At 39.9% G+C, this 26955-nt stretch overlaps 5 protein-coding genes across 8 annotated transcripts in view; 1 reads left to right on the top strand and 4 right to left on the bottom strand.

Moving 5' to 3' along the window:
- Positions 1 to 11077, top strand: part of kat6b (K(lysine) acetyltransferase 6B) — a 28497-nt gene extending 17420 nt beyond the window's left edge. Inside the window, exons 7-17 of one of the 2 annotated variants that reach the window (XM_043254665.1) lie at positions 1 to 859; positions 1521 to 1642; positions 1899 to 1999; positions 2163 to 2304; positions 2705 to 2866; positions 3119 to 3212; positions 4020 to 4251; positions 4439 to 4595; positions 5867 to 6145; positions 6839 to 7115; positions 7214 to 11077. The exon at positions 1 to 859 is cut by the window's left edge and continues 40 nt beyond it. In XM_043254665.1, the coding sequence (XP_043110600.1) occupies positions 1 to 859; positions 1521 to 1642; positions 1899 to 1999; positions 2163 to 2304; positions 2705 to 2866; positions 3119 to 3212; positions 4020 to 4251; positions 4439 to 4595; positions 5867 to 6145; positions 6839 to 7115; positions 7214 to 9828 (5040 nt within the window). In that variant the 3' untranslated portion in view covers positions 9829 to 11077. Of the gene's footprint in view, positions 860 to 1520; positions 1643 to 1898; positions 2000 to 2162; positions 2305 to 2704; positions 2867 to 3118; positions 3213 to 4019; positions 4252 to 4438; positions 4596 to 5866; positions 6146 to 6838; positions 7116 to 7210 lie in introns of both variants that reach the window. The other variant, XM_043254664.1, reaches the window with a different exon arrangement.
- Positions 11078 to 15746: 4669 nt separating this feature from the next.
- On the bottom strand, positions 15747 to 16721 carry LOC122356812 (dual specificity protein phosphatase 13). The gene is made up of 3 exons (XM_043255883.1): positions 16714 to 16721; positions 16383 to 16600; positions 15747 to 16186 (listed from the first exon to the last, which is right to left on the bottom strand). The coding sequence occupies exons 1-3, from the start codon at positions 16719 to 16721 to the stop codon at positions 15999 to 16001; spliced, it is 414 nt and encodes a 137-aa protein (XP_043111818.1). The 3' UTR covers positions 15747 to 15998.
- dusp13a (dual specificity phosphatase 13a) lies at positions 16395 to 19622 on the bottom strand. 3 transcript variants are annotated; one of them, XM_043254500.1, is made up of 6 exons: positions 19526 to 19622; positions 18968 to 19095; positions 18666 to 18883; positions 17698 to 17914; positions 16718 to 16848; positions 16395 to 16600 (listed from the first exon to the last, which is right to left on the bottom strand). In XM_043254500.1, exons 2-5 carry the CDS (start codon positions 19093 to 19095, stop codon positions 16779 to 16781), a joined length of 633 nt encoding a protein of 210 aa, XP_043110435.1. In that variant the 5' UTR covers positions 19526 to 19622; the 3' UTR covers positions 16395 to 16600; positions 16718 to 16778. The 3 variants fall into 3 exon arrangements, with proteins under 3 accessions (XP_043110435.1, XP_043110434.1, XP_043110436.1); XM_043254499.1 differs by lacking the exon at positions 19526 to 19622 and adding an exon at positions 19228 to 19519 and having other exon boundaries at positions 16460 to 16600; XM_043254501.1 differs by lacking the exons at positions 17698 to 17914; positions 19526 to 19622 and adding an exon at positions 19228 to 19519 and having other exon boundaries at positions 16460 to 16600.
- Positions 19623 to 22114: 2492 nt separating this feature from the next.
- Positions 22115 to 24483, bottom strand: zgc:153981 (dual specificity protein phosphatase family protein). The gene is made up of 3 exons (XM_043254502.1): positions 24179 to 24483; positions 23676 to 23893; positions 22115 to 23302 (listed from the first exon to the last, which is right to left on the bottom strand). Exons 1-3 carry the CDS (start codon positions 24301 to 24303, stop codon positions 23091 to 23093), a joined length of 555 nt encoding a protein of 184 aa, XP_043110437.1. The 5' UTR covers positions 24304 to 24483; the 3' UTR covers positions 22115 to 23090.
- A 794-nt stretch (positions 24484 to 25277) lies between these two features.
- si:ch211-223p8.8 (dual specificity protein phosphatase 13A family protein) lies at positions 25278 to 26353 on the bottom strand. The gene is made up of 3 exons (XM_043256254.1): positions 26145 to 26353; positions 25854 to 26071; positions 25278 to 25709 (listed from the first exon to the last, which is right to left on the bottom strand). The coding sequence occupies exons 1-3, from the start codon at positions 26270 to 26272 to the stop codon at positions 25507 to 25509; spliced, it is 549 nt and encodes a 182-aa protein (XP_043112189.1). The 5' UTR covers positions 26273 to 26353; the 3' UTR covers positions 25278 to 25506.
- Between the last annotated feature and the right edge of the window lie 602 nt (positions 26354 to 26955).

Raw genomic sequence — 26955 nt, 5'->3', positions numbered from 1 at the left:
AAAGCACGGCATGGTAGGGGTTCCATAAGCACTTTCTGTACCCCACCCTCATCAAGCACCTTTATACCCACCACAGACGGCAGGAGTCTCACTGACCCCCTCACATCCACACCCACCCTCACTACGTTGCCCCCAATCAACAAGAAAACCAAAGGTCTCATTGACGGGCTTTCCAAATTTTTCACGCCATCGCCCCTGGGTCGCCGGTTGCGCAGTGAGGCTTCGGGCTCCTCGAAACAGCACAGGCCGAGGAAGCGGGGCTTTCGGAAATGCCATGGCAGCGTGATGACGTCAGGTGTGAGGTTAAACGCCCCGTCTAGCGTTCTCCTTACCCCATCCCCTTCGCAAGGACACAGCCCCATCTCGCTGAACCCCGCCCAGTCGTCCTCACCCTCCTCCGCCCACTCCCCCCACAGCTCCTCCTCCCAGTCTAGCGGCCCATCCCTCAGTAGCCTGCCAGGCAACAACCAGCTGAAGGGACTCTTTGATGGACTGTCTCACATCTTTACCACTCAGGGACAGTCCCGGCAAAAGGGACTCCCCAGCTACGCACCGCCCAAGCGAGCGCGCCGCAGCCCGGACGTTTCCACCTCACCCAAAACGTCCCTGCAGCTTCAAGGAAAGAAGTCTGTCAAGGGTTTTGGTAGTAAATTAGCATCCCTGTCCGGTTCAGCCTCAGGATGGGCACCCAAGCGCGGCCGGCCGTTTAAGTCAGCGCTTCATTTCAAACGAACGCCCTTCTTGAGAAAGCACAAGCTGCTAGGCAGGTTTAGGTTTAAGGCCTCCCCGCAGAGGGAGAACACCACACCAGGGAAGGGCAGATTGGCAGACGGAAGAGTAAAACCAGACCCAAACCATGGTAAGCACAGGGGCCTGAACCTCCAAACGGCCGACTGGCTTTTTCATCTTCAACCGTTTTACTCATCTTCCTCATTTTTAGAAGCAAAATAACATGGATTTTTGTTTTTCAACTAATACTGCATCTCTGCATTTTTGTTTTTAACCTTTTTCTTCAGTCTTTTTTTATTGTATTAATTCTGAAGCCACTAAAGCCTTAGATTTCTGCTCTCTGCTCACGTCCTCATGCTGCTCACACCTGCCTCTCAAACCCAAGTTATTAATGCTTTTTCCCTTTAGTAACAAGCACTTTAATGTAAAGTGTTTGCATTTCAAATGACCCTTGCTCCTGGTTTGGTTCCCTCTCAACCTCTGCACAAATGGAGTATTTGTTTAGAGGTCACTGTTGCCTAGAAACAAACTGTGATGTGTGGTTAAAGGTTTGAGGTTAGCGTGTTGGCCAGCAATGTTGATATGAGCCTTTCTTATCAGCCTTCCTTTCCATGACTGTAGTGATTTGCATGCTAGCAGTTGTGATTTTTGAATGCTGTGTTATCTACTCTAAGTTAGTTAGTGCTTGTTTATATTAGCTTTGGGTTTTGTTGTCAGCATCTTTTCAGTTCTTCTGTGCCATTTTCTGCAAATATCAACTATTAAAGGTTCTTTTCTCTGACCTCTCACAGCTTTTAATGTCGAGAGATGCTCAAGAAGAGAACCACAGGAAGGAAGGATGACTTTACTCAATGACCACGTGGCTGAAGAGGATCTGAAATTGTTCAGACGCATCAAGGAGATCACAGCAAAGGTGTGAAGATTGAACCACCCGTTGTCAACAGTAAATAAAAATAAAATGAAAAGCTTAATACTTGAAGCAAAGAGTCTAGTCTTTTGACCAGTAGTTTTGGGCATTCTTCTTATTGAGAGACCAACATAAGTCACCTTAGACCAGTGAGCTTTAATAGAGCATCTAGAAACAGCCCTTGGCAAACACCATAGGTTTGTGCTTGTAATATAAAAATCAAACTCTTAAGTGTTTAATTGTGATTTTATTTTAAAAACAGAAGGCTGGTGGTGATCAAGGACAATCTCCTCCTTTGATTGAGTTTGGGAAATATGAAATACAAACTTGGTATTCCTCGCCATACCCTCCAGAATACTCCAGGTAAGTCTGAAATTAATTCAGAAACACTTTACACAAGTCAAAATGTTTTGCCAGATACGGCCTTAAGCAAATGTGAACTAGTATGTGCTTTTTAGAGTTTCTCCCTGCTCCTGTTACTTATGCCACATTCTTGGTTATAATTAATTGCTGCTCACCTCCTCAGATTACCGAAGCTTTATCTCTGCGAGTTCTGCTTAAAGTACATGAAAAGCCAAGACATTCTGCAGAGGCATTCAAAGAAATGTGGGTGGTTTCACCCGCCAGCTAATGAGATCTACAGGAAGGATAACCTCTCTGTGTTTGAGGTCAGTGCTTGCTCTTAAATCTTGCACAAGGGGCACATGCACAACTTCATCCGCATCCTAATTTATCATTTGCATTTGCAATTTAAACAAGAGGGGGGTTATGTCCAGAGTTTAGAGGCTATGAAGTGCCAGTCTTGTCGAAAGACACATCTCAGCAACATGGATGAGAACTGGACTTGCATCAATTTAATCATGTCAGATTAAGCCTATACTTCAAGGTTCCTGTTTGTCTAGTGAACAGGAAATGCATACATTTTTGCAGGCCTTCAAAAGTCTTATAAAGACCTTTTGTTGCACTGTTTTTATGATTTGTGATCTTCACAGGTACTTCACTAGCAGAAACTGCCCTTGTATCGCATACCTGACTCTAATTGATTCCAATTTTGTCTACTTTGCTCAGGTTGATGGAAATATCAGCAAAATCTTCTGCCAAAACCTTTGTTTGCTTGCAAAACTTTTTCTGGATCACAAGACTTTGTATTACGATGTGGAGCCTTTTCTCTTCTACGTTCTAACACGGAATGATGAGAAAGGTTGTCATCTTATTGGATACTTCTCAAAGGTATTACAACCTTTAAATAAATATATCTAATCCTATGACAGTTGAGTAAAAGTAACAGCAGGTTATCTAGTGGGTTGCTAAAGATAGCAATTCTTGTACGGTGCTCGTTTCTGGATCTGAACCTTTTCTGCAATTTGTTTGAAGGGTTTTGTGTGGTTGTTTGGTTCAGTTCAGGACAACGGCAGGTGCAGTGAATTGCATGCGTTGGCAGTGCGCTGACACACTCTATCTTTCTCTCTTTCTCTCCCACAGGAAAAGCTTTGCCAGCAGAAGTACAATGTCTCCTGCATAATGATCATGCCTCAGTACCAAAGGCAAGGATTTGGAAGGTTCCTCATTGATTTCAGTAAGTTATTCATTAACTGGTTTGGAAGTCTTATGAGATGTGAGCATAAGATTGTTTGTATCATGAGCAGATGCTTCTGTGCTCTGCATGAAAGCAGAAAGTGGATCTGTTTCAGACTAGGCAGTCATGATGGAAAGACTGCCGGTTTCATTGTACTGATTACTGGGTTTGCATGTCCTTTATATACAGTTGGATGTAGTGCATGGTATAATTTGTTTGCGTGTGAATGTTTTGATTTGCACTGTGTAGAATCAGAAGAGCATTTGCAAACTTTGTGTTAATGCAAAAGACTAAAATACTAGAGTATAAAAATAATCTAAATCTGATTTGCTTCACACAGAATCAACTAAAACATTAACCAGTCAACAAAAGAACAAATATTCTTCATGTAAATTAACTAATTATTAATATTGATATTGCATATAATTTATGTACATCCGTCACTATGGTTATCTGGAATGGACTGTTTTGTAATTTTCTTAAAATACTATCATTTTGCTTTTTGTATTTTAATACAACAATGACATCACAAGAACTACAAGACCGCAGTAATCCTCATTAAATTCTTTATGTATAACTTAGATTTTTATGCGAATCTGGCTTTATTTACAGTATATGTAAAATATCATTCAAGCTTATGAAATGTGCCTCCAAGCTGCACATGGGCATTACTCCATGTCTTCATAAATTGTGATTTGTGTTGTTTTATGTTATGTCAAAGTGACACTTAAACCTGATCTGACAACAGTACTCATAAACAATCTTTCCTCATCTTCTCTCTCTTTCTTTCCATTCCTGTCTTTCCAGGTTACTTACTTTCCAGGCTAGAGGGCCAGGCTGGCTCCCCAGAGAAGCCTCTATCTGATCTGGGTCGTCTGTCCTACTTGGCTTATTGGAAAAGTGTCATACTGGAGTACCTGCACAACCACCCAGATAAGAGTGTCAGCATCAGGGGAATGAGCCGAGCCACGGGCATGTGTCCACATGACATCGCTACCACACTTCAGCAGCTCAACATGATTGATTTCCAGGATGGCAGGTGGGTTTGACTGTGGTGGTATCTGTCAATCTGACAATTCACTCACATGCTTTCAGTACACTGTATCATCTCTAAAGACATTACTACATTCCAGAAGGGGTGAGGTGAACATTATGGCTATATTTACATGCACATCAATACCAAATGACAGTTTCTGTTTTTAATATTTTCTAACATGTTTGTCTAGGTTTGTAATCATTCGAAGGCATCAGCTGATTGAGGAGCACATGGATAGACTAAAAATGAAGCCACGGCTTCATGATGCTGATCCTAACTGCCTGAGCTGGACTCCAGTTTCAGTCTGCAGAAGCCCTCCAGGGGAGCTGAAGAGTGCTATAGCACAGGTAGGCTTAAAGGTCTATTCATGATTTAATCAGGGACTGAACACCTGATTTTAGTGAAGGTTTTTTTGGTCTGTCCAAGTACAGTTTTCTAATACTTAAAGCTAAACTATCAAGGATTTCGTGTTTGGTTTCCTATTAGAAATAAATTATTGAGCCATAGCAAATTCATAAATAAGTGAAATAAGTGTTTAGAACCATATTTTTGCTTTACTGTGCAGTCTATAAGCTTTTAATAATGATTTATATTCAGAGCCTTCATGTTTGATTTGGCATAAAATCAAGATTGTGTCATTCTTCCCTCTGTTGACTTTATGTACACAAACAAAGAAAAGATCTATGGCAGTTCAGATTTCATAAGTGCATGTCTTGTAAGACTGTCTACTTACTATCAGTGATCATGTTGTTGTGGAAATCACAAAAACCCACAGGTATACCTTTTTATTGTTTCAAATGTCAAAAAAGCCCCAGAAGTCTGCATTTTACCTTTTAATAATGTTACTAAATTCATAGAAAGAACCCCCTGTAAAGACCTTTATATAAATATACAAGAAAACTTGAGGTGCTTTTCCTGGTATATACGGAGGCTTAATCAGTCGAAGTCATGTAAATTTGAGCTTATAATTACATCTGTCTTGCATCAAATTACTATGTTCTGTATGCATTGTTAACGTTTGCCACAGATATTGCAGTGGAAACAATAGATTTTGTAAAATGGCCCATTATTGTTTCCTTTTGGTCTCTGACACAGCCTGACCTTTTTTTTGCATAATGCCGAACTCAACCACAATCTGTAGGATGATCAAAGGCTGTTCTGGTGGCTAGTCTAAAATCAGTTTGTTTTTAATTCAAACCTATTCAATAGGCAGATTGTGGTGTTCACAGTGAGTGCAGGTCACTCATTTCTTCCTTAGCTCTGCATTATTAGCTACAAGATGATGCTTGCATGAAAAGTGAGCTAAATTTATCCCATCGTTTGCCTTTCAGGAGTTCAGGGTGAGTTCACAGAGATAGCTGAAAGCACTTTCAACAGTAACCCAGCTTCCTGAGTGACCTAAATCAAAGCCCTTTATTATTAATGCCTCTGAATGTCCCATGAAATGTAATCTTCCACAGCCGCTTAAAAATAAATGTTGCTGAGATCAACGGCTAATCAAGAGACAATCTCTGCACTGCAGGGGCGCTGCGGAAGCAAAATGGATAACTGAGATGTTATTTGTCTGCTTGGCTTCAGCCTGTATAGCGCTCATGTTTGTGTTTTTGTGGCACAACAGGCAGGAGATCGTCGTGCAGGCTGTAGTGCGTCAACCAGGAATTTGGCGACAGGGATGGGCTTCGCTAGCACAAGACCTCCACTAACTAAGTGCAAGAACTTCAGCAGAAGATACTCAGACCCACTGTTTGCCAGCAGTGCTGGGAAAGAGTTTGAAGTGAGCGAAGAAAGCAGCAGTGATGATGATGATGACGATGATGATGATGATGATGATGATGATGGTGAATATGGTGAAGATAGTGCAATCAAATCCCAGTCTGGGCAAGGGCTCAAGCGAAAGGTAAACGTCAGAAACAATAGTAGTGTTAATTTCTTCAGGTCTCTGTGGTCATCATTGTTCACATTGAATTTCCCTCATCATTTGCGAGTTGTATTTAGTTGGATGGAAAAAGATCCAAAACTATCCATTATTTCCATCAGTGCTTAAGTCCATAATTAAGTAATATTGCTTTCGTGATTTGTGTGGGAAATCTTGGTTCTGTATCACCAAGTAATGCTGCAGATTATTTGCATTGGGGTACTGCTATCCCAGAATGCCTGGGGGAGAGAATGTTGTGAGGAACTTGTGGTCAGCTTGATTCTGAACACTCTCATTTGAGGTTTTGGGCAGGCTAAGCTTTCCAAATGAATGGCCTGTGGTGTAGGCACTGTGGTCTAAATGATGGGCTTTTGCATTTAGATCATGAAGCAACCCATTCACAACGCAGCCACATTTCCCTATGTTTAGCATCACCCTTGACCGTATCTGTCTCCTCCAAACCTCTGCTTTTTGGATTAAAGGGCACCAGGGACAGTTTGACAAAAAAGTGGCCAACTCTTGCTATGACAGTTGTTAAGTCTAACAGTCTTTGACATCTCCCTGTATTTATTCCATTCTCAAGCACAAGTTGTTCTCAAGCATACAATATGCACCTCTCTGTTAAGTGAATTGTTCCCTTAAACGTGGTGTGTTGTTTTTTGTTTTTTTTGATAGCGGGGTCCAACTTTTCGACGGAAGAGAGGGCGAAGGAGAACACGAATCAACAGCAGTGTCACAACTGAGACCATCTCGGAGAGAACAGAGGTACTAGATGAGCCGTTTGAAAACTCTGATGTGGAAAGCCCTCTGCCACAGCCCAGCAGGAGGGGTGACAGCGAGGATGAGGAAGATGAGAAGAGCCAGAGATTAGCCATGCGTCGGCCTGGAAGACCAAGGAGATATGAAGATGACAATCACTCAAATCAATCTAAAGATGATGCAAATGTTGAAGGTAATGCAATACATGTTAACTTTTACAACATACTGTTTTGTTGCATGTTTTAAAGATAAATTAACATGGAACATCTTTTTTTGGTGTTTCTGAAGCAGTGAAAAAGGACAATCCTCGACCTCTAAAACGTAAGAAAGGCTGGCCCAAAGGTGTCAAACGAGGCCCTCCCAAATGGAGACTAAAGGAGCGAAAAATGGGCTTTAAGCTCAACCTTTACACACCTCCTGAGACACCAATGGTCACAGTGGAGCAGGAACAAGAAGAAGAGCAGGATGTCAGCCCTGCGTCCTTCTCAGGACCATGTGAGTCTATTAGAGAGCCCAGACTAGAGGACCCAGAACTGGACCCCTGCGATTCAGTACCCCACAGTCCCGAGCTACCAGAGTCTCACAAAGTAAGTGAGAGTGAGCCAACAGACAAATCTGACACAGTGGAAAATTCACCCTGCATTGATGAGACCAGTGAGACAAAATCAAGTACAACAGTTGATGCTGAAGAGTCAACTCAAAATACAGAGGAAGTCAAAGACCTGAAGCTAGAGGGTGAAGCAGAAGGCAGAGTTGGTAAGGACTCAGGGGAACGAGATGAAGAAGAGGATGAAGAAGAAGAGCCAGAACCATCTCATGTGGATGATCATGATGCAGATGATGAAGATGACAGCCACGAGCAGAGAATAGATGACCTGGCGCCATTACCAGAAAGAGACCTTGCAGAAGACCCAGAGCCAGTTCCAACTCCTAGTAATAACAATAAAGATCCTGAAGTGCAACCGAGCCCTGTAGACCAAGGTCCTCATTGTTCAGAGGAACTTGCGTCTGAAAGCACTCTCGTGAGTTTGGGCATGCAACAGGGGGACACTGTGGACTCAGATCATCCTCCAGACTCCGAAACAGAGGAAGAGGATAACAGTCAAAGGCCTGAAGAAAAGCATATGGGCCCATTGACCCCGGCAATAAAAGAGGACCACAGCATTTGCCCTGAGCTTGACATGGAGACGGCCCAAGCAGTGCAGTCTCTGACTCAAGAGTCTGAGCAGGAGAGGCACTTCCAGGATTGCGCTGAGACTCAGGAGGCCTGCCACAGCCTACAGGGCTATGTTCATGTTGAGCAGAGCCCTCAGATGACTCCCGTGGACGACTGCCAGCAGTCGGATCACAGCAGTCCTCTGTCTTCTGTCCATTCTCACCCGAGCCAATCTGTACGATCAGTTAACAGTCCAGCGGTGTCCATTCTAGAAAGTGGCTACACTCAGATCAGCCCCGATCAGGGCACCGTCTCTGTGCACTCGCTTCATAACAACATGGAGACTAGTCCAATAATGGATGTGCCCTCTGTGTCGGACCATTCTCAGCAGGTGGTGGATAGTGGCTTCAGCGACCTAGGTAGCATCGAGAGCACCACAGAGAATTACGAGAATCCCAGCAGTTACGACTCCACGCTGGGTAACAGCATTTGTGGCACGGCAGCAGGAGCGGGCGCCTCCTCCCAGAGCAGCTGTTCCTATGGCAACCTCTCCTCCGGTGGCAGCCACAGTCAGAGCAGCTGTGCTGTGTCCCAGCAGATGGCCGGTCCTGTGGTGAACAATACTGGCGCTTGCAGCATGCTCCAGCAAACCAGCATGAGCTCCCCTCAGGGATGCAGTGTGAAGTCTCCGCAAGGCTGTGTGCCGGAGAGGCAGCCCAGCCATCCACACGGACATGGCCATGGCCACGGGCATAGCCACACTCACCACCACAGCCACCACCAGCACCATCCACACCATCAACATCACCAACACCCTCAACACCAGTACCAGCAGCCTCTGTCGCACTGCTCCATGCCGGCCAGCTTCCCTCCACCCATGCAGCTGCCCGACATCCCCGAGTCCAACAATCCCTCAGGCAATCTGGGCCTGTATGACCGAATGGGTCAGGGGGAGTATGGAGGGGGACACTATGGTCAGTCAGCTACGTTTAGTCTGCATAAGCTACAGCAGCTCACCAACACCATCATGGACCACTCCTTGCCCTTCAGCCATTCTGCCTCGCACTCCATCTCATCCTATGCAAACAACAACGGCTCGTTGCCCTCGCAGCTCGGCCCTCACAATCCCGCACTGGTGTCGCTGTCGCAACCTGGCGGAGGCCCTCAGTCACAGGCTACTGTCACTCCCCCGCCTAACATGACTCCACCACCCATGATGCTGCAACGCAACATGGCTACACCCAACATGAACCTGGCCCAATCTCAGAGGCTGCAGACGCAAATGGCCCCCAAGAATCACCACCACCACCACCCCGTATCCATCCGCTCCAAATCGGCCCCTCTGCCGCCTCACCAGCAGCAGATGTACGGTAGGGGTCCTCAGACTGTGGCCATGCAGGCTCCCGGCAGGACACTGGCTATGCCGCCACGGATGAACATGGGGGTGAACCTCATGCCTGCTCCGGCTTACAATGTCAACTCGATGAACGTAAACGTCAATATGGCAATGAACACTTACAGAGTGACGCAGCCCATGATGAATGGGGGCTACCATGGCAATCCTACCTATATGAATCAATCTCCACAGTACTCTATGCAGATGGGCATGATGGGTACTCAGCCTTACCCACAGCAGCCCATGCAGGCCCCTCCCCATGGCAATATGATGTACAGCCCAGCAGGTCATCATGGTTACGTGAACACTGGCATGTCCAAACAACCCTTAAACGGGCCTTACATGAGACGATAATCAACGACCTGAAAGTGAAGGGTCGTGACATTGCAAAAGTCAGCTAGTTGACTTGAGGTATTTAGTTTGTTCTTATTTTCATGGTTAACGTTCGCTTTTATGGATCTTTCTGAAAGAACCAGCACTTGGTAAGAATGCAAAAAAAGTTTTGTTTATTGGCTAAATTTTAGCTTTTCTCCCCTGTTTATGGGAAGCCTTACAGCATAAGATTTTAAAATGTAACATTTGTGTAAGCGTAAATAATCTCCCCCGAAACTGCATTGCAGTTGAATGGAGGTTACATTTTCTTTAAGTTGGAACCTGCATTATGGAACCTTTAAATGTGCCTGCATTGTATGTTTTTTGGACAAAAGAGCCTTTTCAATGTACCTTTAGCAATCGCAAGGTTATATATGTAAGTCTGTACTCATGCCTTCATATTATTTAAATTATTGTAAATCTACTTTTATATTTTTTTAAATGTAAGGTTATACTTAGCATGCTATAACGTCTTTGTTAGTGACAGTGCATCAAAGTAGTACTGTACAGTGTTGTGCTTAATAGCAAGCAATTTTATATTAAATGTATGGCCTTGGTTAGGTTTCCCTCATACGGAAGGAAAAATTAAACTCTATTTTTGTTGATTCTAATACTGTAAAGATTTGAAAACATCGTCACGTTCGGCTTGGAAGGTTCTATTGCTAAATGTGTATAATTTGTTACTTTATAACAAGTTTCTTTACCTGAGGCAGCTTTCTGTTTTTATACAATTTAAAGCAATTTCTGTCACAATAGCAAAGAACAGTCAATGTCAGTATTTGTACATGTAGAAATCTAAATCAAAGGGGATGGGGAAACGAAACCATTTCAAATGTGGCAGAGTTGCAAAATTATTATGAGTGTCAATTTACTCCAAAGTTGGTCTTTTATGAAATGCCTTTAAACTTACATTTTCATTCCATCTGTAGATTTTTTTTATCTTTATAAAACATCTGATTTATATTTTACTGAAATGTAGAGCAGTAGCCTTGTTGATAGACAAAACAGATGGCATGTAAAAAGGTAAATTGTATCGGTGTCTGTTTGTATAGCTTATTTTGTAGCCTTTGTACCTGTACAGAATGGCAGTTTGACGTAAGAGGGATATCCTGACTGTACTAATTAACAGAGCAACAGTCCTGTATTTATGAGTTACCTTTTTAGTCGGTCACTTAAATGCTGTACATTTTAGCAGAAAATAAATTATGATGAGCCACTGACAGACCTAAAAGTGTGTATGGACTCTGTTTTCAGCTCGTGCTTTCTTTCTTAAACAGATCTTTTATAGCCAACAGATTTTCAAACGCATTTTGGTTGGAAACAATCTCGTAGAGTGCAGGGACTACTTCATAGAAAAATGGATGCTTTTGACTGTAGAGGTTGGATCAATTTAGATGGGAAGCAAAATATGTATCTAATGCAACAGCACAGCTGCCTTGGCAATAAAAATGAACTGTTACAGACCTTGTCTACAAATATTAAATACAGTGTGCTAAAGCCAAAGGAAGTACCTTTTTGTTTTTTTGGACCACGTAATCCTGCAGAACAAACATTACAAATCAGTATATAATATGACGGTAGCTAGATGTGTGTTAAAAGAAATTTCATACTTCCTCATGCTTTCTGTTAACATTTAACCATTCTTTAAATGGATTAATCGACTTGAAGGCAAATGGCCTAAACTTAATTGCAGAGATTAAACCATTTTTAGGATAATACAATTGAATTCCAGTTCACCTTGCACTTTCTTTATTGTTTACACGCGCATGAGAATGTATCTGTCACTGATATTAGTGCTGACTTTAAGACCAGTGCTAATAATCCAAACAGAGAGCTCTGTTCTCTCCTGAGAGAAGCTGCATCAGGAACACTTGCCTCCATCAGTTCTGCTTTTTGGGTCTCTCATTTGAATTCTACAGGGCTCACTTGATTGAGTCCTTGAGTGCCTGTTACTTCCCTCTTATCTAAAGAGATTTAACATGCCCCGTCTCTCTCTTTACTTACTTTCTGCTTTGCTGAGTGCATGGTCAATAAATTGAGCTCCAGGGTAGAGAAACTCAGAGAGGTTTAAAGTAGCGCTAAGTCTTTTGCCTCCACTCCATAGTAATCAATGTTCAAGCCTAGGTAGCATTAGCAACGTTATTCCATTTCCCCTTTACCACGATGAGAACGCTTTGTTCCTTGTTTCTGAAGTTGATAGCAATCTAGAGATGTCTTCCGCCCAACCAGATGCTTTAACTTCACATGTTAATCTATTTGACATAGTTGTGTTACTAGTAGCTTTACTAGCCTTTTCACTAATTTAGACATAGACGAGACAAGTATTTTCATTCTACTGGTTATTTCTGCACTAGTGTACATGTTATTTGAATGCCATACTTAATTCCCATTGCTGGACGTGCGAGTATTATGCCTTAAAGAGGAATTAAAAAGAAGCATGTAACGTTTGCTTTGTAATTGTATGTTAGCATGTTGTGGTTTTAATGCAGCTAATAAGGGACCTGTCAAAGCTGCAGACTCTATTAGTTCAGCCTGAAAGCAAACACTTGATTAATTATTTTTCCAAGGCTTCTGGTGTCAGTGTCTTAAAACTTGCGAGTATGCATGATTACACCGATATGACAGTTGAAACAATCTGTCAAAACAAATGTCAGTTTTTTTTTTTAGGAGATGGTTGCAAATAAATTTAAAATGGTGTGTTGAAACTTCGCTTACTGTAGTTAGAGCCTGTGGAAATACCAAGATTAGGCCTTTATTCCCTGAAGTCTGAACCATTTCTCTCTCTTTTCAAACACAAGATTGTCTTTCCAAGATGCACCACTTAGCGCATCAATGTTTGTATGTGTATACACGAAAAAAAGATTACATTTGTATCCCTAATGGTGTGGCGCTTGCCTCCAATATTAACAGCCTCGGGTGGTCTGTTTGTACCAAGTAGACACTGCGTGTTTGCTTGGCCCAGAATAGCCTGCGCGTTTGAAATGATATTTTTAGGCTATTGATCTATTAGTTGTGACCTTCGCAGCACATGAGCTGATGAGAGGAGTGGCGACCTCCAGCTGTAGACACAAATTCAGCACAATGTATTCACTCCAGATTCATGTAGCTGTATCTATGTTGTGTGACCTAAAGCGATTTATCAATGAGCTGTCAGTTTCTGGTAAGCAATCCTGATCTGTGGAGCACTTTCTGTAATCATATCGGTAGCCATCGCTGCTAATGTAGCCTACATGAATTCAGTGACTGTCGCCAACACATTGTCATTGGAAAATAAGTCTTTATCATCTGTCAGTAAATGGTTATATTTAAGTACGCGCAATGTTGAAGTTCGTAATTACTATGTAGTGCATACTAAAATTAATTGCACTCGATTAAACTCGCCCCTTTTGATACTGTTGCTAGGTGCCATATGCCACTCTTAACACGCAGATAGACAAAGTTACTTCAGGTATGTCATTTTCTATACTATTACTGTACCATAACGATACCAATTTGTGTTTGTTTAATCACTGTAGTGCCGTACATGAACTGATAGTTTCTTCAGTAGTTATAGCACAAAATAATTATGAACATCAGAAGGTATCTTGCGATGCCATATTAGCCGACATTAATGGTCATTAATGATATTTGTAGGAGAATGTTATTTAATATTTTTCATTTAAGCAAGTATATTTTGTCTGTCAATATCCCCCTCTCCCACTTCGCTTTCTGTCTGCATACTGTCCTATCGCAATAAAAAGTTTAAAGAAAATTAAAGCAAATAGGGAAACTAAAATTATATTTGCCGTGGTCTCTCACCTGCGTCTGCGAAAGGTAACCCTACTCTAATTTATTCCGAATGTGAAAGCGCTCCCTCACTGTCAGTATAAACCCCATTATGAACGGAAAGCTTGTTTGTACATCTCTGCACAGCATGTTAGCTCCTTAAAAACTGCTTAAAATCTGCATAGGAAAAATTGGCCTATAAGACACCACCAAGTATGCCCCGTAGCCCGAGGAATGGAATATCGTATCATTATGCAAATTTGAAAAAAAAAAATCATGTTCTCATCACGGATCGTGCTTGTGTTGTCATGTTTGTGGTTTGTGACAGATACAAGGGAGGAAGATGGCAGCTTCAGTCAAAGGCCAGTGAATCTGACTTTTGTCCCAGAGGAGACGGTACAGCCTGGGCCCAATTCCACCAGCCAATTATTCCCTCCTTACACTGCCTGCTGCGAGCCCTCCTACAGGCAGCTGTCCTTCCTGGCGCCCAGTGACTAAATTTGACAAAAATAGGAAATCTCTGTAGAGCTGTGCTTGTAATTTAATCCAAAAGGTGTTTCTTTTTTGAACCGAGTTTAACACAGTCTCTGTAATGCGAGCTTGGCCGCTGCAAATGGAATGGTAATTGCTTTTCGCTTCCCAGATATGTGAAAAGGACACATGAATCATCTCCGGAGAGGGATGGTTTTCAAAACCATCAGCACTGGATGTTTTTTTTTCCCCCTCCTCTCATACTCAGTCACCACCATCACTCACCTTGACAGGGAAGTCATTAAATTGGTGATGTTGAATTCCTTTTACTGTTTTGTCAGGTTCACTTATTCCTTCAACCTTGAAATCTTCTTTCTTTCCCACAAAAGCAGCTCTATTACTGCGAGACGAGGTCTTAATTTTCATGAATTTCAAATCATTCCAGCACATATGTTCCAAAAGAACTTAGCGTCTCTAGCTACATTTCCGTTAGACATTGTGTTTTATATACTCCTTTAAAGTATGATATAGCATATGTGTGAAGTATAGAAATTATAAAGAAATATGTGAGCATTATGTGGGAAGTGACGTTCATACTTCATGCCTGAGATAGCAGCACAGTGATCTTCTTATTTATAGCTTCTCTCTGTTGAAACGGTATTACAGCAATTACGGCAGTTCATCTTTTTTTTAAAGTTGATTCATAATTTGATATGAAGCTGCTTACTCGATGTCTCTTGCATATATATATATATATATATATATATATATATATATATATATATATAATACACTCAAATTATTAATTATTCAAAATAAAGGTTATTGTTTTCATAATGTGTATACACGTGTGTTTGTGTATTTACATATAAGAAAAATCTTTAAAAGACAACTTTTGAGAGTGTGTGTATATGTTCATCAAGGCTGCATTTATTTGATCAAAAATACAAGAGAGGTTTTTAATCGTTTTCCATTTTAATGAAATTATATATTTTAAAGTACATTAAGAGAAACATATTGTTTTAAATAGGTTTCAAATTAATGCAGCCTTAAAGAACATAAACATCTTAAATTAAAAATTAATTTTTAATTTAAAAATAAAAATATAAATTATAAAAAATCTTACTGTTTCCAAACGTTTGACTTTTTAGTGTATGTATTATAGTGTTTGTAATATACAAATATAAATGTATAAACCTACTTTCAAAATATATACTGTATATGTAAAACTGTATATACAGTACACGTGTAATGTAAAAAAAAAAAAAAAAACAATGTTGCTTTATTATCGCTTGATTTTTTATATATATATATATATATATATATATATATATATATATAATTTTTTTTTTTTTTTTTTTTTTTTTTTTTTTAAATTGACATTAAATTGATTTTTAAAAATGACAGTTACATTATAATGTTAGAATGGTTTTCTGTTTTAAAAAATATGCTGTCCTTTTGAACGATTTATTGAAGAATAATTAAAAATGAAAAAGAATTTTTAAAAATGTATCACAGATAAGAAATTATTCTTGGGCAGTAATTCAACAGAATTATTTCTGAAGGACGATGAAAACCAAAGCAATGAATACTGAGAATTCAGCTTTTTTTGTCAAATAAGACCTCTACAATAAAAAAAAATCTTACTACCCCCCAAACTTCAGAACATTTTATTTTTCAGTGCTTTTGTTATCTTAAAAGGATGTGATCACGTTTTCAAAATATCATTTACTCACCCTCCTATCTTTCCAGACTGCTACAAAAGTAGAAATGATCAAACATATAATGTATGCTTTTTCGATATCTATTGAAGGTACCCATATGACTGCACCTTGAAAAGCTACGACGATCAGTTATACAGGTTTGAAAAACATATGACTGTGACTAAATGACAGAATCTTTATTTTTTGTGTGTATTATCTCTTTAATTGGATATCCAGAGTTCTCAGCTGTTCTAGAAAGCCTGAGTTGGGACAGATGTCCCTGTTCAACCTGACAGCTATGATGGCGTCCGTAAGAGTGAGGTTCTCGCACATCATGAGGAAGGCCAGGACCACGGCTCCGGAGCGGCTCACTCCCATCGCACAGTGAACCAGCACTTTGCCTGCAGCACACAAAGAACCTCCTAACTTATTCGGTATCTCTGACAATAGTTACCATTTACATATTTCACTTATTAAAACCACTGTATTGCCTGCTGACTTTGCACTGCTCCATTTATTCTTTTGCTCTGCTTCTTTTAATTTCAATACAATCACTGACAAAATTAGTCAGAAAAAGGTCAAGGAAGTCAGACTTGCCATTTTGAGGGAGTGCAGCTTTAATGAAGGATGCAGTGGAGCAGAAATACTGGCTCAAATCAAACTGTGGGTGATCTGAAGCCTGCACTCCACAGTAACTTATACTCGTGTCTGAGTAGAGCTGGCCGCCTGTGTTGATGCGATGCAGTCCCTCGGCGCAGTTTACAACATGAGTGACTCTCAGATCAGCGAGCAGTCCTTTATCACGAGCCGTTGACCTGAAACGAGCGGCTCTTTTGATTAAATCATTTACATAGCATAAACGGTAAACTCAAACGCCTATATTTGAAACCAGTATCTCCGTTTTACTTCCTAGACTGTGGTTCAGTACTTACTCATCTCCGATGTAGAGGTTGGGCCAGACAAGACTAACGGGTCCAAAAGCGTGTCTGTTTGTCAGCAGCAGACACCGTAGATCCGATGTAGATGCAGTTGAGAGGCCAATGGTTTGCCTTTAGGAGCTTTTCTGTCAAAAAAAGGTTAGAAATCTCTGGAATCAAATATATAGCCTGTGTTAATGCGATGCATGTGTTCTCAGTGGAATGATCAATGCACATTTTTATGGGACAATTTGTAGTTACGTATATTGCACATTTGACCTTTTTGCTTCCGTAATCATGTTTGCCTTCACAGTCACCGGTGGGAAATTAGGTGAAAATTAACAGATGTCCCCTTTTAAAACAAAACACCACATAATTCCTGAGGTACTGTGTCATTTATTTCACATACCAACAAGAAAGGATATGCTTCAGAGGGAACAATGTGACAGTTTTGGTCTGTTCCACTAGACTGAGAAATTATTTAAAGGCTTTATCATCACATTCCTGTTTGGTCATCAATATCCTTAGGTCACAACACCCGTGTTTTTGACCTGCGACGTAAATATGTCGAAGCATATGATACCCATTAGAAACTCACTACAGGGGACCAACCCTTAAGTCATGTAGCCATGCATGGCTCTTCCACCTTCTCATGATAAAGAGCAAGCCACAACCGTTTCATTTCGCTCCAGTAAAAAAAAACAAACAAGCTTGCTGGCTCATTTCGAGACAAGTTCAAAGTATATCTCATCTGGAAGAAATTTTAAAACCTGCCATTTATTTTGCAACCCTGCTGCCCTTTAGAGGTTATTTACTATTTATGGGGAAACCCTTCAATTTTGCCTTCTGATACCCTCTTTACCATTGAACTACAATGGATATTAGCAAATAAGATCTGGCCCAATAGAACTGGGTCATGGCCATTGGGAAGGAGGCCCTTAAGGGATGTGCTCTTGAAATGGGATTCATCACGTTGTTACCAAGTTTTCAGTTACAATTTGTAAGCTTCCAGTTTTTTCTTCCTCTCTCGGACGAGGCTCATGTCAAGATGTCGAAGCTGGTTAAGAAAGCCAGGATTAGGACAGATGTCCCTGTGTAGCCGTGCTGCTTTAATGGCCTCCATTAGAGTAAGATCCTCACAGATCATGAGGAAGGCCAACACCAGGGTGGCAGAGCGGCTCACTCCCATCAGACAATGGACAAACACTCTTCCTGAAGAGCAGAACAGAATCGTTGTGTAACATTTTAACAGTGTAGATGCTACTTTTAGTAACTTAAGCCAATAAAATGCTTCAGTGGTTTTGTAGGGTTGTACTGTTTTAAGCCGTCAAACCACACGCCAATCAGTTTATAATACGTTTGAATAAACAATCAAACATTATGAAAAGGGAATGTGATTGTTTTCTAAATGACCTAATTAGCCAGTGCATAAAAATAAAAAAGGAAATGGAAAATAAAAGACTCTTCTTATATAGGCTAATGGTATTTAATCGAATCAATTTCTAAACGCCTGTTTTTATGCAACCTTGCGCTATGCTTTCTGAAAAAAACAGCATGTGCTGGTTAGGTATGTTTTGGAAAATGAATCATTCTGTAAAGCGGTTCGGCATGGTTCTATAAGTTTCTCTGAGTTTCGAAAAAGTATACTTTTCTGATCATTGTTTGCGTTAAATCCCACATAAACAGATAATGCACAATCTGGTGATCATATATTGTGCTGTCGATTAAAAAAGAAGGAGCTGTAAAATGGAAATAAAAATAGACGAGCGTGTAAACATGATGTTTAGCAGTCGTAGTGCACAATTTTGCGTGGCTCAAATGCACCAGGCAGGAAAACAAAGCATTCCCCAAGTAGGGCAAAGCAAGGAACTGTTTTTCTTTTATTTTAGATAGTTATAAAGACTTGCCGGTTATATGTTCTAAAATATTGCCTGGTGAGGATGTTTCCTCCCATTTAACTTACCGTTTTTTGACAACGCAGCTCGTATGAACCTTGCTGTGGGATAGAAAAACACACTTATGATGAAATCCGAGGAATCATCAGCCTCCACTCCATAGTAATCAATAGCCATGTCTCTGTAAAAGCGGGGTCCAGTGTTTACATGAGGGGGTCCACTAGCTGCGTTCACAATGTGTGTGATCCCCATATTATAAAGCATTGACTTGTCTCTTGCCGCTATCCTGCAAAAACACAAACACAGAGAACATCTGTAGTTCTGTACATGTTTATTCAATATCTATTTGAATAGAAAACACAATACATACTCATTGCCAATGTACACATTAGGCCACACTTGGTTCACATGTCCAGTGGGCCGTCTGTCAGCCAACATGAAGTTCTGCATTTCAGTAACGGATGGTGTCTCGTAGGCACACAGCTCCTTGAGAGACATCTTGGCCCAAAGAATATTTTAAAAAGGACATTTTTTATTTGAAAATTGCAGTAAGGTGTTGGATATTATCAAGCTGCCTGACATGCAGTTTAGAGGCATTCTCCGAAAGCCCATCAAACTAGTTGAGCCCACCTGAGGCTGCTGCTCGTGAAATCTTCTTGTTGCTAAGAGGCTGAGAGCACACTGACACTCCACTTCAGCTCTTAACATCATTAAAATGAATACTGAGGGCTTTTTATGGAATATCATTCCACTTAGGATTCCTTGACTGTTGTGGCAAATGTGTTTACGGCTCAGGTGTGGGAAAGGAAACGTGCGATGCCAGAGCCGAGAGCGATTCAGCGAGGTTAGCTTCCATAACAGCTCTCCAAAACACCAAAATGTTACTTTCTAAAAGCCTCTAAAATCTCCCCTCCTTTTGTGAACTTACATTTTGCAGCCGGTGGCCCTTTTTTTTCCCCTCGTTCTCAGATTGCCTGCTCTTCTCTCCTTGGTCAGGGACGTTGTCGACAGCCAGTCCACAGATATGTCTCTGGAGGCTGTTTCTTTTTTTAAATGGTGTATAATTATAAACCTCCCTGGATACAAAGAGCTCTTCCAGGTCTTAGTGGGCAGTCAGGTTTGCTTTTAGAAGACTGTCTTTCCCTAGACAATGATCTTTTGAGCATGTTCTGCACATATTGTGTATATCTTGGCTAGACCCCCGATATTGTAAATCACTCTTGGAGTGCAGACAAAGGTAAAGGTGGGTCATCAGCGGCTTTCATTGAATGCATACATCTTTATCATGAGTCACTGTGTAGGGAAATACACATAATCTCACGAGGTCTCGCCAGCTGCTAGGTTAAACACTCTTGAAATCCAGATGTTCCTTTCATTTGCCTTGAGGGCGAGTCTTTGATAAATGGTGAGATCTTTGCACATGCGAGTGCAGTGACATGTTGGGTAATTGGAGCGTGTCAGATACCCCTCTCAAAGACGGGCTGTCTTCTTTGCACTCCAGCTGAAAGTGTTTAGTTAGTGCTCAAATGCTTCAGTAAATTAGGCTATATGTGTAAAGCAGGAAAAGACTTAACTAAGAGTTGTTCTTTCCATGCCGGTAAAATAAGCTTTGAGCCCCGTAGTAATTATGGTTTTATGAAGCTAATAAAAAGGAATTAATGGCCTGGGTGTGAAAGCCACATACACCTGTTCCTCCTCAAGATCTGCTTATTACTCACTATTATCGAAACCTTATACTGTACACGAAAAGAATCACAATATCACATAGTATTTTAACATAGCATTTTAATAGACTTTAAAAAACATTTTTAAGTTCTTGTCCTGGTGAAATCAAAATTTTTCACTGAAGTGCATTACAGTGACTAAGCTTGGGTTTCTTTAATCTTTATTTGGAAAAGCAGTGTATGTAATTTGTATTAAGTGGTTCTTATTTGCCAGTTTCAGATTGCAGTGGTAGATCCAATCTATGAATCATTCAGGCTGCTTTTCTTTTGTGGTTTTTTAAAAGTCATGGAGACTTCCTGAATTCAAAGTAAACAGTCGTACAATAACACATTCTCTACTGTTTAAAAATTTGGGGTCAGTAAGATTTTTTTGAATGCCTGAGGAATGCATTAAATTGATCAAAAGTGACAGTAAAAAACATATAATGTTCCAATTTCGCTTTCCACAAACATGTTAGACAGCGCAACAATTTTCAACATTGATAATAAAAAAAAGTTTCTTGAGCACCAAATCAGCATATTAGATTGATTTCTGAAAGATTATGTGACACTGAAGACTGGAGTAATGGCTGCTGAATATTCACAGGAAGAAATTACGTTTCAAAATATATTTAAACAGAAAGCATGTTAACTGTTTTACTGTATTTGTGATCAAATAAACACACTTTTGTCGAACATAACGAGCTCAAAAGCATTTGAAAAGGTAAAACAATGCATGCGTTTCATTTCTGCTTTACTATTGCTGTCTCTTTAAAATGGTTGTTTTAGCCAAAATATATGTTGCTGCTGGGCTGATGTTCTTCGTATGCGTGATATCTTAGGCTTGACGGTCTTCCCTGAGAAAACACTGACACAATGTAATCATGTACAGATGCATCTGCTTTCCAGAGCACTTGTGTGACACTAATGTGGTCATCAACATCACCCCCTCTGTGCCTCTGGTTCTTCCACAGTCAAATCAGGAGATGACTTAGCTTAGCTGAGAATATATACACACACTTGGCTCAGCGGCTTGCGTCTGTTCTCGGTTTCTCTTCTCGACTCGTTCCATGATTTATCATCGTACACTGTATGCCAAGCGGCTAATCAGGAAGCAAAGTAGTGTCTTAATTGAATGTTCTCTGAAAGCGATGTGTGTCCGGGGACTCGTGTTGGTCCTGCTTCCTCTAGCTGCACAGCTGCAGGTCACGCTGTCAGGGTGACGACAGGAAGAGCCAGTCCAGGGGAATTGGTTTCTCTCCTCGAGGTTTTTGGGGGTTAATGCTGTTCTGTTACAGTTTTAGTAGGTTGGATAATGGGGTCCTTCAAGTACATCTGCATGATTAAATGTCATTGAAAAGTGATAAAGAACAGGTTTGAATCTGTAACCTATTTATCCAGATTTCTTTGAATGCGGTTGAACTCAACAAAAGACGCCTCTGTTAATGTAGCATATGAAGGACAGCGCATGAAAGGGAAAAAGGAAAATGTCACCGAAGGACACTCAGCATAAAAAAACTGCAAGATTTTAATTAATCTGATTATACTGATGGAAGAAAACCCTGTTTGCAGACATTTCATGGCACAGCACTGCACCCTGCTGGAAGATGTAAGAAGCACAAAGGAAAGAATGCAGAAGCACATGAATAATGTTGTACTCTAGACAGGGTCATGTACAGTTTATAACTGACACATGCATGAGCTCTGTTATTTGCAGCTGGAGGAGCATGTGGCTTTTCATAGAGAATTATGTTAGCATATGAGAAATCAGTGGAAATATATTTTAGAAATTAAGAAAGAAAAAAAGGCACAACCAAAGGACTTTCGGGTTTATTTCATTTGAACAAATACATATAATACATTTACTTGGCACCTTGTTTGTATTAAATATCTGAACATGAGTCCACTAGTGAAGTTATATCTAACAGTGTAACAAATTCAATATTTGTCCCGCTCATGGTCAATAGAATCTAATTTAATTTCTACACTAAATATTCTCCAAGATAACAAAGGAACTTCTGTGAATCAGTGAGCTGAATGAAACGCATTATTCTGCTATTAAAACAAAAAGGTGCACTAAAATCACATCAGCGAGTGCTGCTCAGTCATTTAAACAAGGCTTTTTGGATCGAGTTAACAGAAGAGTGTTGTGCTTGGCCCGTGTATTTCTCCAAACGTGGCTGCCAAAAGCAATGTAAAAGCTAGTACTGCTCACAGTGAGGGGTTTCTCTGCAGCTGAATAATAAAAGCACAATTCAATCATTTAATACTGTTTCATTTGGTATTCTATGCTGAATACTGACTCCGCTGCTAAATATTATTCACAGTGTGAGGAGCATGTGGCACTTGTGTGCTGTCGTTCAGTGCAACTTGAATACATAATACAGACTTTCTTAAAAAACACCATTCTCATTTCCATGTACACTACATTGTACACTAAAGCCACCTATGTTAATATGACTATGTCAAATGTAAATGAAGTTTTAAAAAAATTGTATTAAAAACTTTCATTCATTATTAAAGTTTTTTAGGTAAACTATTATTTAATAACTTTGTAAATGTATGGAAAAGTACAAAGATGGTCTATACATAGGCTAAACCTGCAAGGCACAAGTTTTACTATATGAAACAATATATATATATATATATATATATATATATATATATATATATATATATATATATATATATACATATCATAAATACTGTAAACATACCGATGGTGGTTACCCCCTTACCTCTTATATTACACAAAATGAATAAACGTGCATTTTTGTGTTTTTTTTTTTGTCAGAGAATAGGACAAAGCCTCCGCTTTCTCTGTAGCTGAATGTCTAAATCCAGGAGAAGGCTCAAAAAGTTCCTGTTAGGATAGATTGCTCTTCGCAGTACAACTGTTTGGATGGCGGTGCGGAGAGTCAGACGCTGACGCAGCATAAGGTACGCTAGAACCAGTGTGGCAGACCGACTCATTCCCATGATGCAATGAATAAGCACCTTTCCTACAGATAAAAGACATTGTGACTGTCAGAAGCAGACTAATACTATAATTGAAACAAACCACATCATTTTCTTAAAAAAAGACATTATAATGAAGTTCAGAGGAAAAAGAGGTAAAGAGGAAATGTAGCTTTTTTTTGTTTTTGCCTAAAATCACGTGCAGTAAAACAGACCTATATGTTATTGTAGTAAAAAAACAGAAAAACCTAAGTTCAGCAGTGTTGAAGGATGTTGTGTTATTTAGGATAGCGAAATGTTGTATAAATACTATTCTTATAAATCAGTGTCAAAGAAGACTTCAAAATTCTTCTTTATTATTTACATTGCCTTGTTTTATTTTGCAATACATTAATATCACTGACTGTGGTGACTTACCGTTCTTCTTCCTCAAGGCTTTGTGGATGAAATCAGAAGCTGGTTTAAAGTATGCACTGAGATCGAATGATGAAGAGTCTTCTGCTGGGATGCCATAATACACAATTGTATTGCCGTAATAACTCTGGTCCCCGATGCTGCCTTGCTTGGAATGAGCAGCATTTAAGACATGAGTGATGCCCATTTTCTTCAAAGCATTTCTATTTTGAGCAATGGCCCTGCAAAAAAAAAAAAAAAAAGTGAAAGATGTGTTATGTAATGAATCAGGGCAACCGCTCTGGCAGTCATTAAAAGTCCTTTAAAATCGAGTTCACTAGAGGCACAATATATGACTGAATCTCAAACAAACAAGTTACTTTTACAGAACACCTCGTTATTTAATATAGCAATAATATAATGCATATAAATATAAACCACGTAGGCATTGCTCGCGTGCTATAAATCTTGCATATAAAAAACATGTCTGCATACACCTGCATTTCTATTAGTATGCTAGTACTTACACGTTTCCGATGTACAAGTTCGGCCAGACCTCGTCGATTGGATTTAGATCAAGTTTGCATGTGTCCAGGATATTCTCGAACTCCTTGATGGCTAGGAGTGGGTGTTTATTTTTCTGGGTTGTCATTCTTCTGAATTGACCCAGATCAGACTATAACGCCCGTGGAGATGTGTTTCTTCTGTTTTACCGAGGCTCCAGTATACATAACGGGTTCGGCACGCCGTGATCCGCACAAACAGGTGCTCTTTATGACGCTGTTTGGTCACCAGACACCACCGAGAGTCTCAGAGCCCCGCCGACGACGGACATCTGCGTACAACACATCCCATCTCCTCCAGGGGGCGCCTGGTGGCTCAGAAAGTCAAAAACATCAGTTGAGCCGCGTTCAGATCTTCTGATGTTTTTATCGTACTAGAAATATTTTTACTCGAACAAAAATAGTCTATAACGCATTAAATATATGAATTTCAAAGCACGGTATGAACAAGCATATGTAGATACACTAGCACATTAGCCTACTATTATTAAATAAAATGTCTGGGCCAGTAATCACAAATGCCTCTGATTGGTCCATCCTGACTAGCGCGGGAAAAAATAACACGCACCACATGCGTGTTTTCGCTATATCGTCATCGGTTTGATCATAAACAATAACATTAAAAACTTTAATCGACGATATACTCTAAAGCATTCACTTTTGATATTAATTACACACTTTTACCCTCAGCTATTTTATAAATAAATTCCGTGTATATTTCTATTCTAGCCCTATTCCATTTCTGTAGGACATTGTGGTCCGTTCCACAAGTTAAGTTTAGAGATGATTCATCCGATGACGAGAGAACAGGACAATAAGTGACAATAAGTGACAATTGTGTTGAGTGAACATCAGTGAACATTAGGAGTATTGTACTGCGTGTAGTGGAACAAACAGAGTAACAGTGTTTGCTGATCAGCTTGGTTTGAATGCATTTGCATAGGCTTACTTTAGTTCAGTTCAAGATTAAAATCCTTGAAGGGTTCGACTACTTTAGTTTTGCTAAATTATATAAAATATATAAAGGTTACATTGCTCAGTGTTGTGAGGTATTCAGTAAATAGGCTACTGTTTATTAATGAACAAATAATAATAGTAACAAATAATTCATTCGTACAAAGACCAAAACCCACCCATTTATTGAGCAGTACAAGCATTGCTTTGGATTTCTTTAAGCTTAACAGAAAGTGACACAAAGGAAATGTTGTTGATCAGCTGTAGGCCTACTGTTCAAATGTAACGCTATTTTTAATTTACAGATTTCTGACTTGCATACTTGTTTAAAAGAACATTTACTGTGACTGCGCCTTGTAGTTTAATTCACTGTTGAGAGTTATCAACTGCTTCAGAAATCCTCGGTTTGGAAAGATCCATCTTCTTTCTTTCACTTTCAAGATGGCATCCACCAGAGAGTAATTGCAGTATATCATCAGGTAAGCTAAGACCAGAGCAGCAGACCGGCTCACTCCCACGGCGCAATGCACAAACACTTTAGCTGTTGAAAAAAAAGGCTTCAGCCTTTTATCTATTCTTTATTATTAACTGATAAATACATTTTGAAAAATCAAAATTAAAATACATTTTAAAAAGTAAAAAAAAAGTGTTCATGTCACATATAGAAATGGTGTGTTTTACATACCACCTGTTGTGCTGAGAGCATCGTGAATGTAATGTGATGAAGGGTAAAAAAAGGGTGAAATATCAAATGTAGGCAGGTCATTTGCTGGCACGCCATAGTACTTTACAGTTGTACCGTAAAAATCATCACTTCCTTTGCAGCACATTTTCCCATGTGCAGCATTCAAAACATGACTTATACCCAGTCTCCATAGGCCATATCTGTCGTGAGACGTGTACCTGTGTATGAAAAAATGGCACAATAAAGGCTGATTGTTCTCTTTTAAGAGAAGTCACGCACAAATGCACTTACATGTCGCCAAGAAACAAATTAGGCCACACTTCATCGACATGGTTACAGGATAGCTGACCCCCATGTAAAATATCCTCCAGCTCTTCAATGGAGGGACTTTCAGACAAAATTCGATCCACATGCTCCATTTTCGGGAATAACAGAAGAGCAGTGGCTTTATGAGCAGACTACATGAGTGACATCTCCAGGTGTGACACGTCTGTATTGCACTGGTTCCCCAGTAGATGTCAGTGTATGGCCATTCGTTCATTCAACACGCACGTCCTTTCCAATCAATGTCTAAACGTGTCTTTGTGCAGTTAATTGTCGATTAACCAAAAGTGTGTGACTGCTTTTGCATTCAAACACTGAGTTAATGAGTGCATGCTGTGAAGGAACATTATCAGTTATCAGTGTTGGGAAGGTTATTTTGGAAATGTACAAGTTACCCTATTTGTAATAAATAGTGTGACTTTTTCAATTACTTGGTTAAAGTAGTATAACTGGTTACATTTGATCACTTTTCAGAATATTCAATGTTCATCTTTTTGAAGCATGTAAACCAGGTAGGATTAGAGTAGGACTGTCAGGCTTTCAAAATCCTTCATCTCTTAAATTAGGATTATAATGATTTACTTTTAAAGCACAGCCAACACAAAATCAGACTTACTTTGAGATTGTTCTGAGATTAAAAACAGATTTAAAACCATAGCGAGAAAGTTTAATAGCCATGATGCTGTTTTTGAAATTAAATCTTTGCATAGCTATGACAAAAAACACTGGCATCTTAGAATGGTTTGGAAAAAGAGTTCATCTAAAAAAATGAATATGC

Source organism: Puntigrus tetrazona, chromosome 13, assembly GCF_018831695.1.
Source record: "Puntigrus tetrazona isolate hp1 chromosome 13, ASM1883169v1, whole genome shotgun sequence".
In the NCBI taxonomy this organism is placed as follows: Eukaryota; Metazoa; Chordata; class Actinopteri; order Cypriniformes; family Cyprinidae; genus Puntigrus; species Puntigrus tetrazona.
The sequence above is the reverse complement of the archived record's forward strand: the minus strand, read 5'-3'. Positions and strand labels throughout refer to the sequence as shown.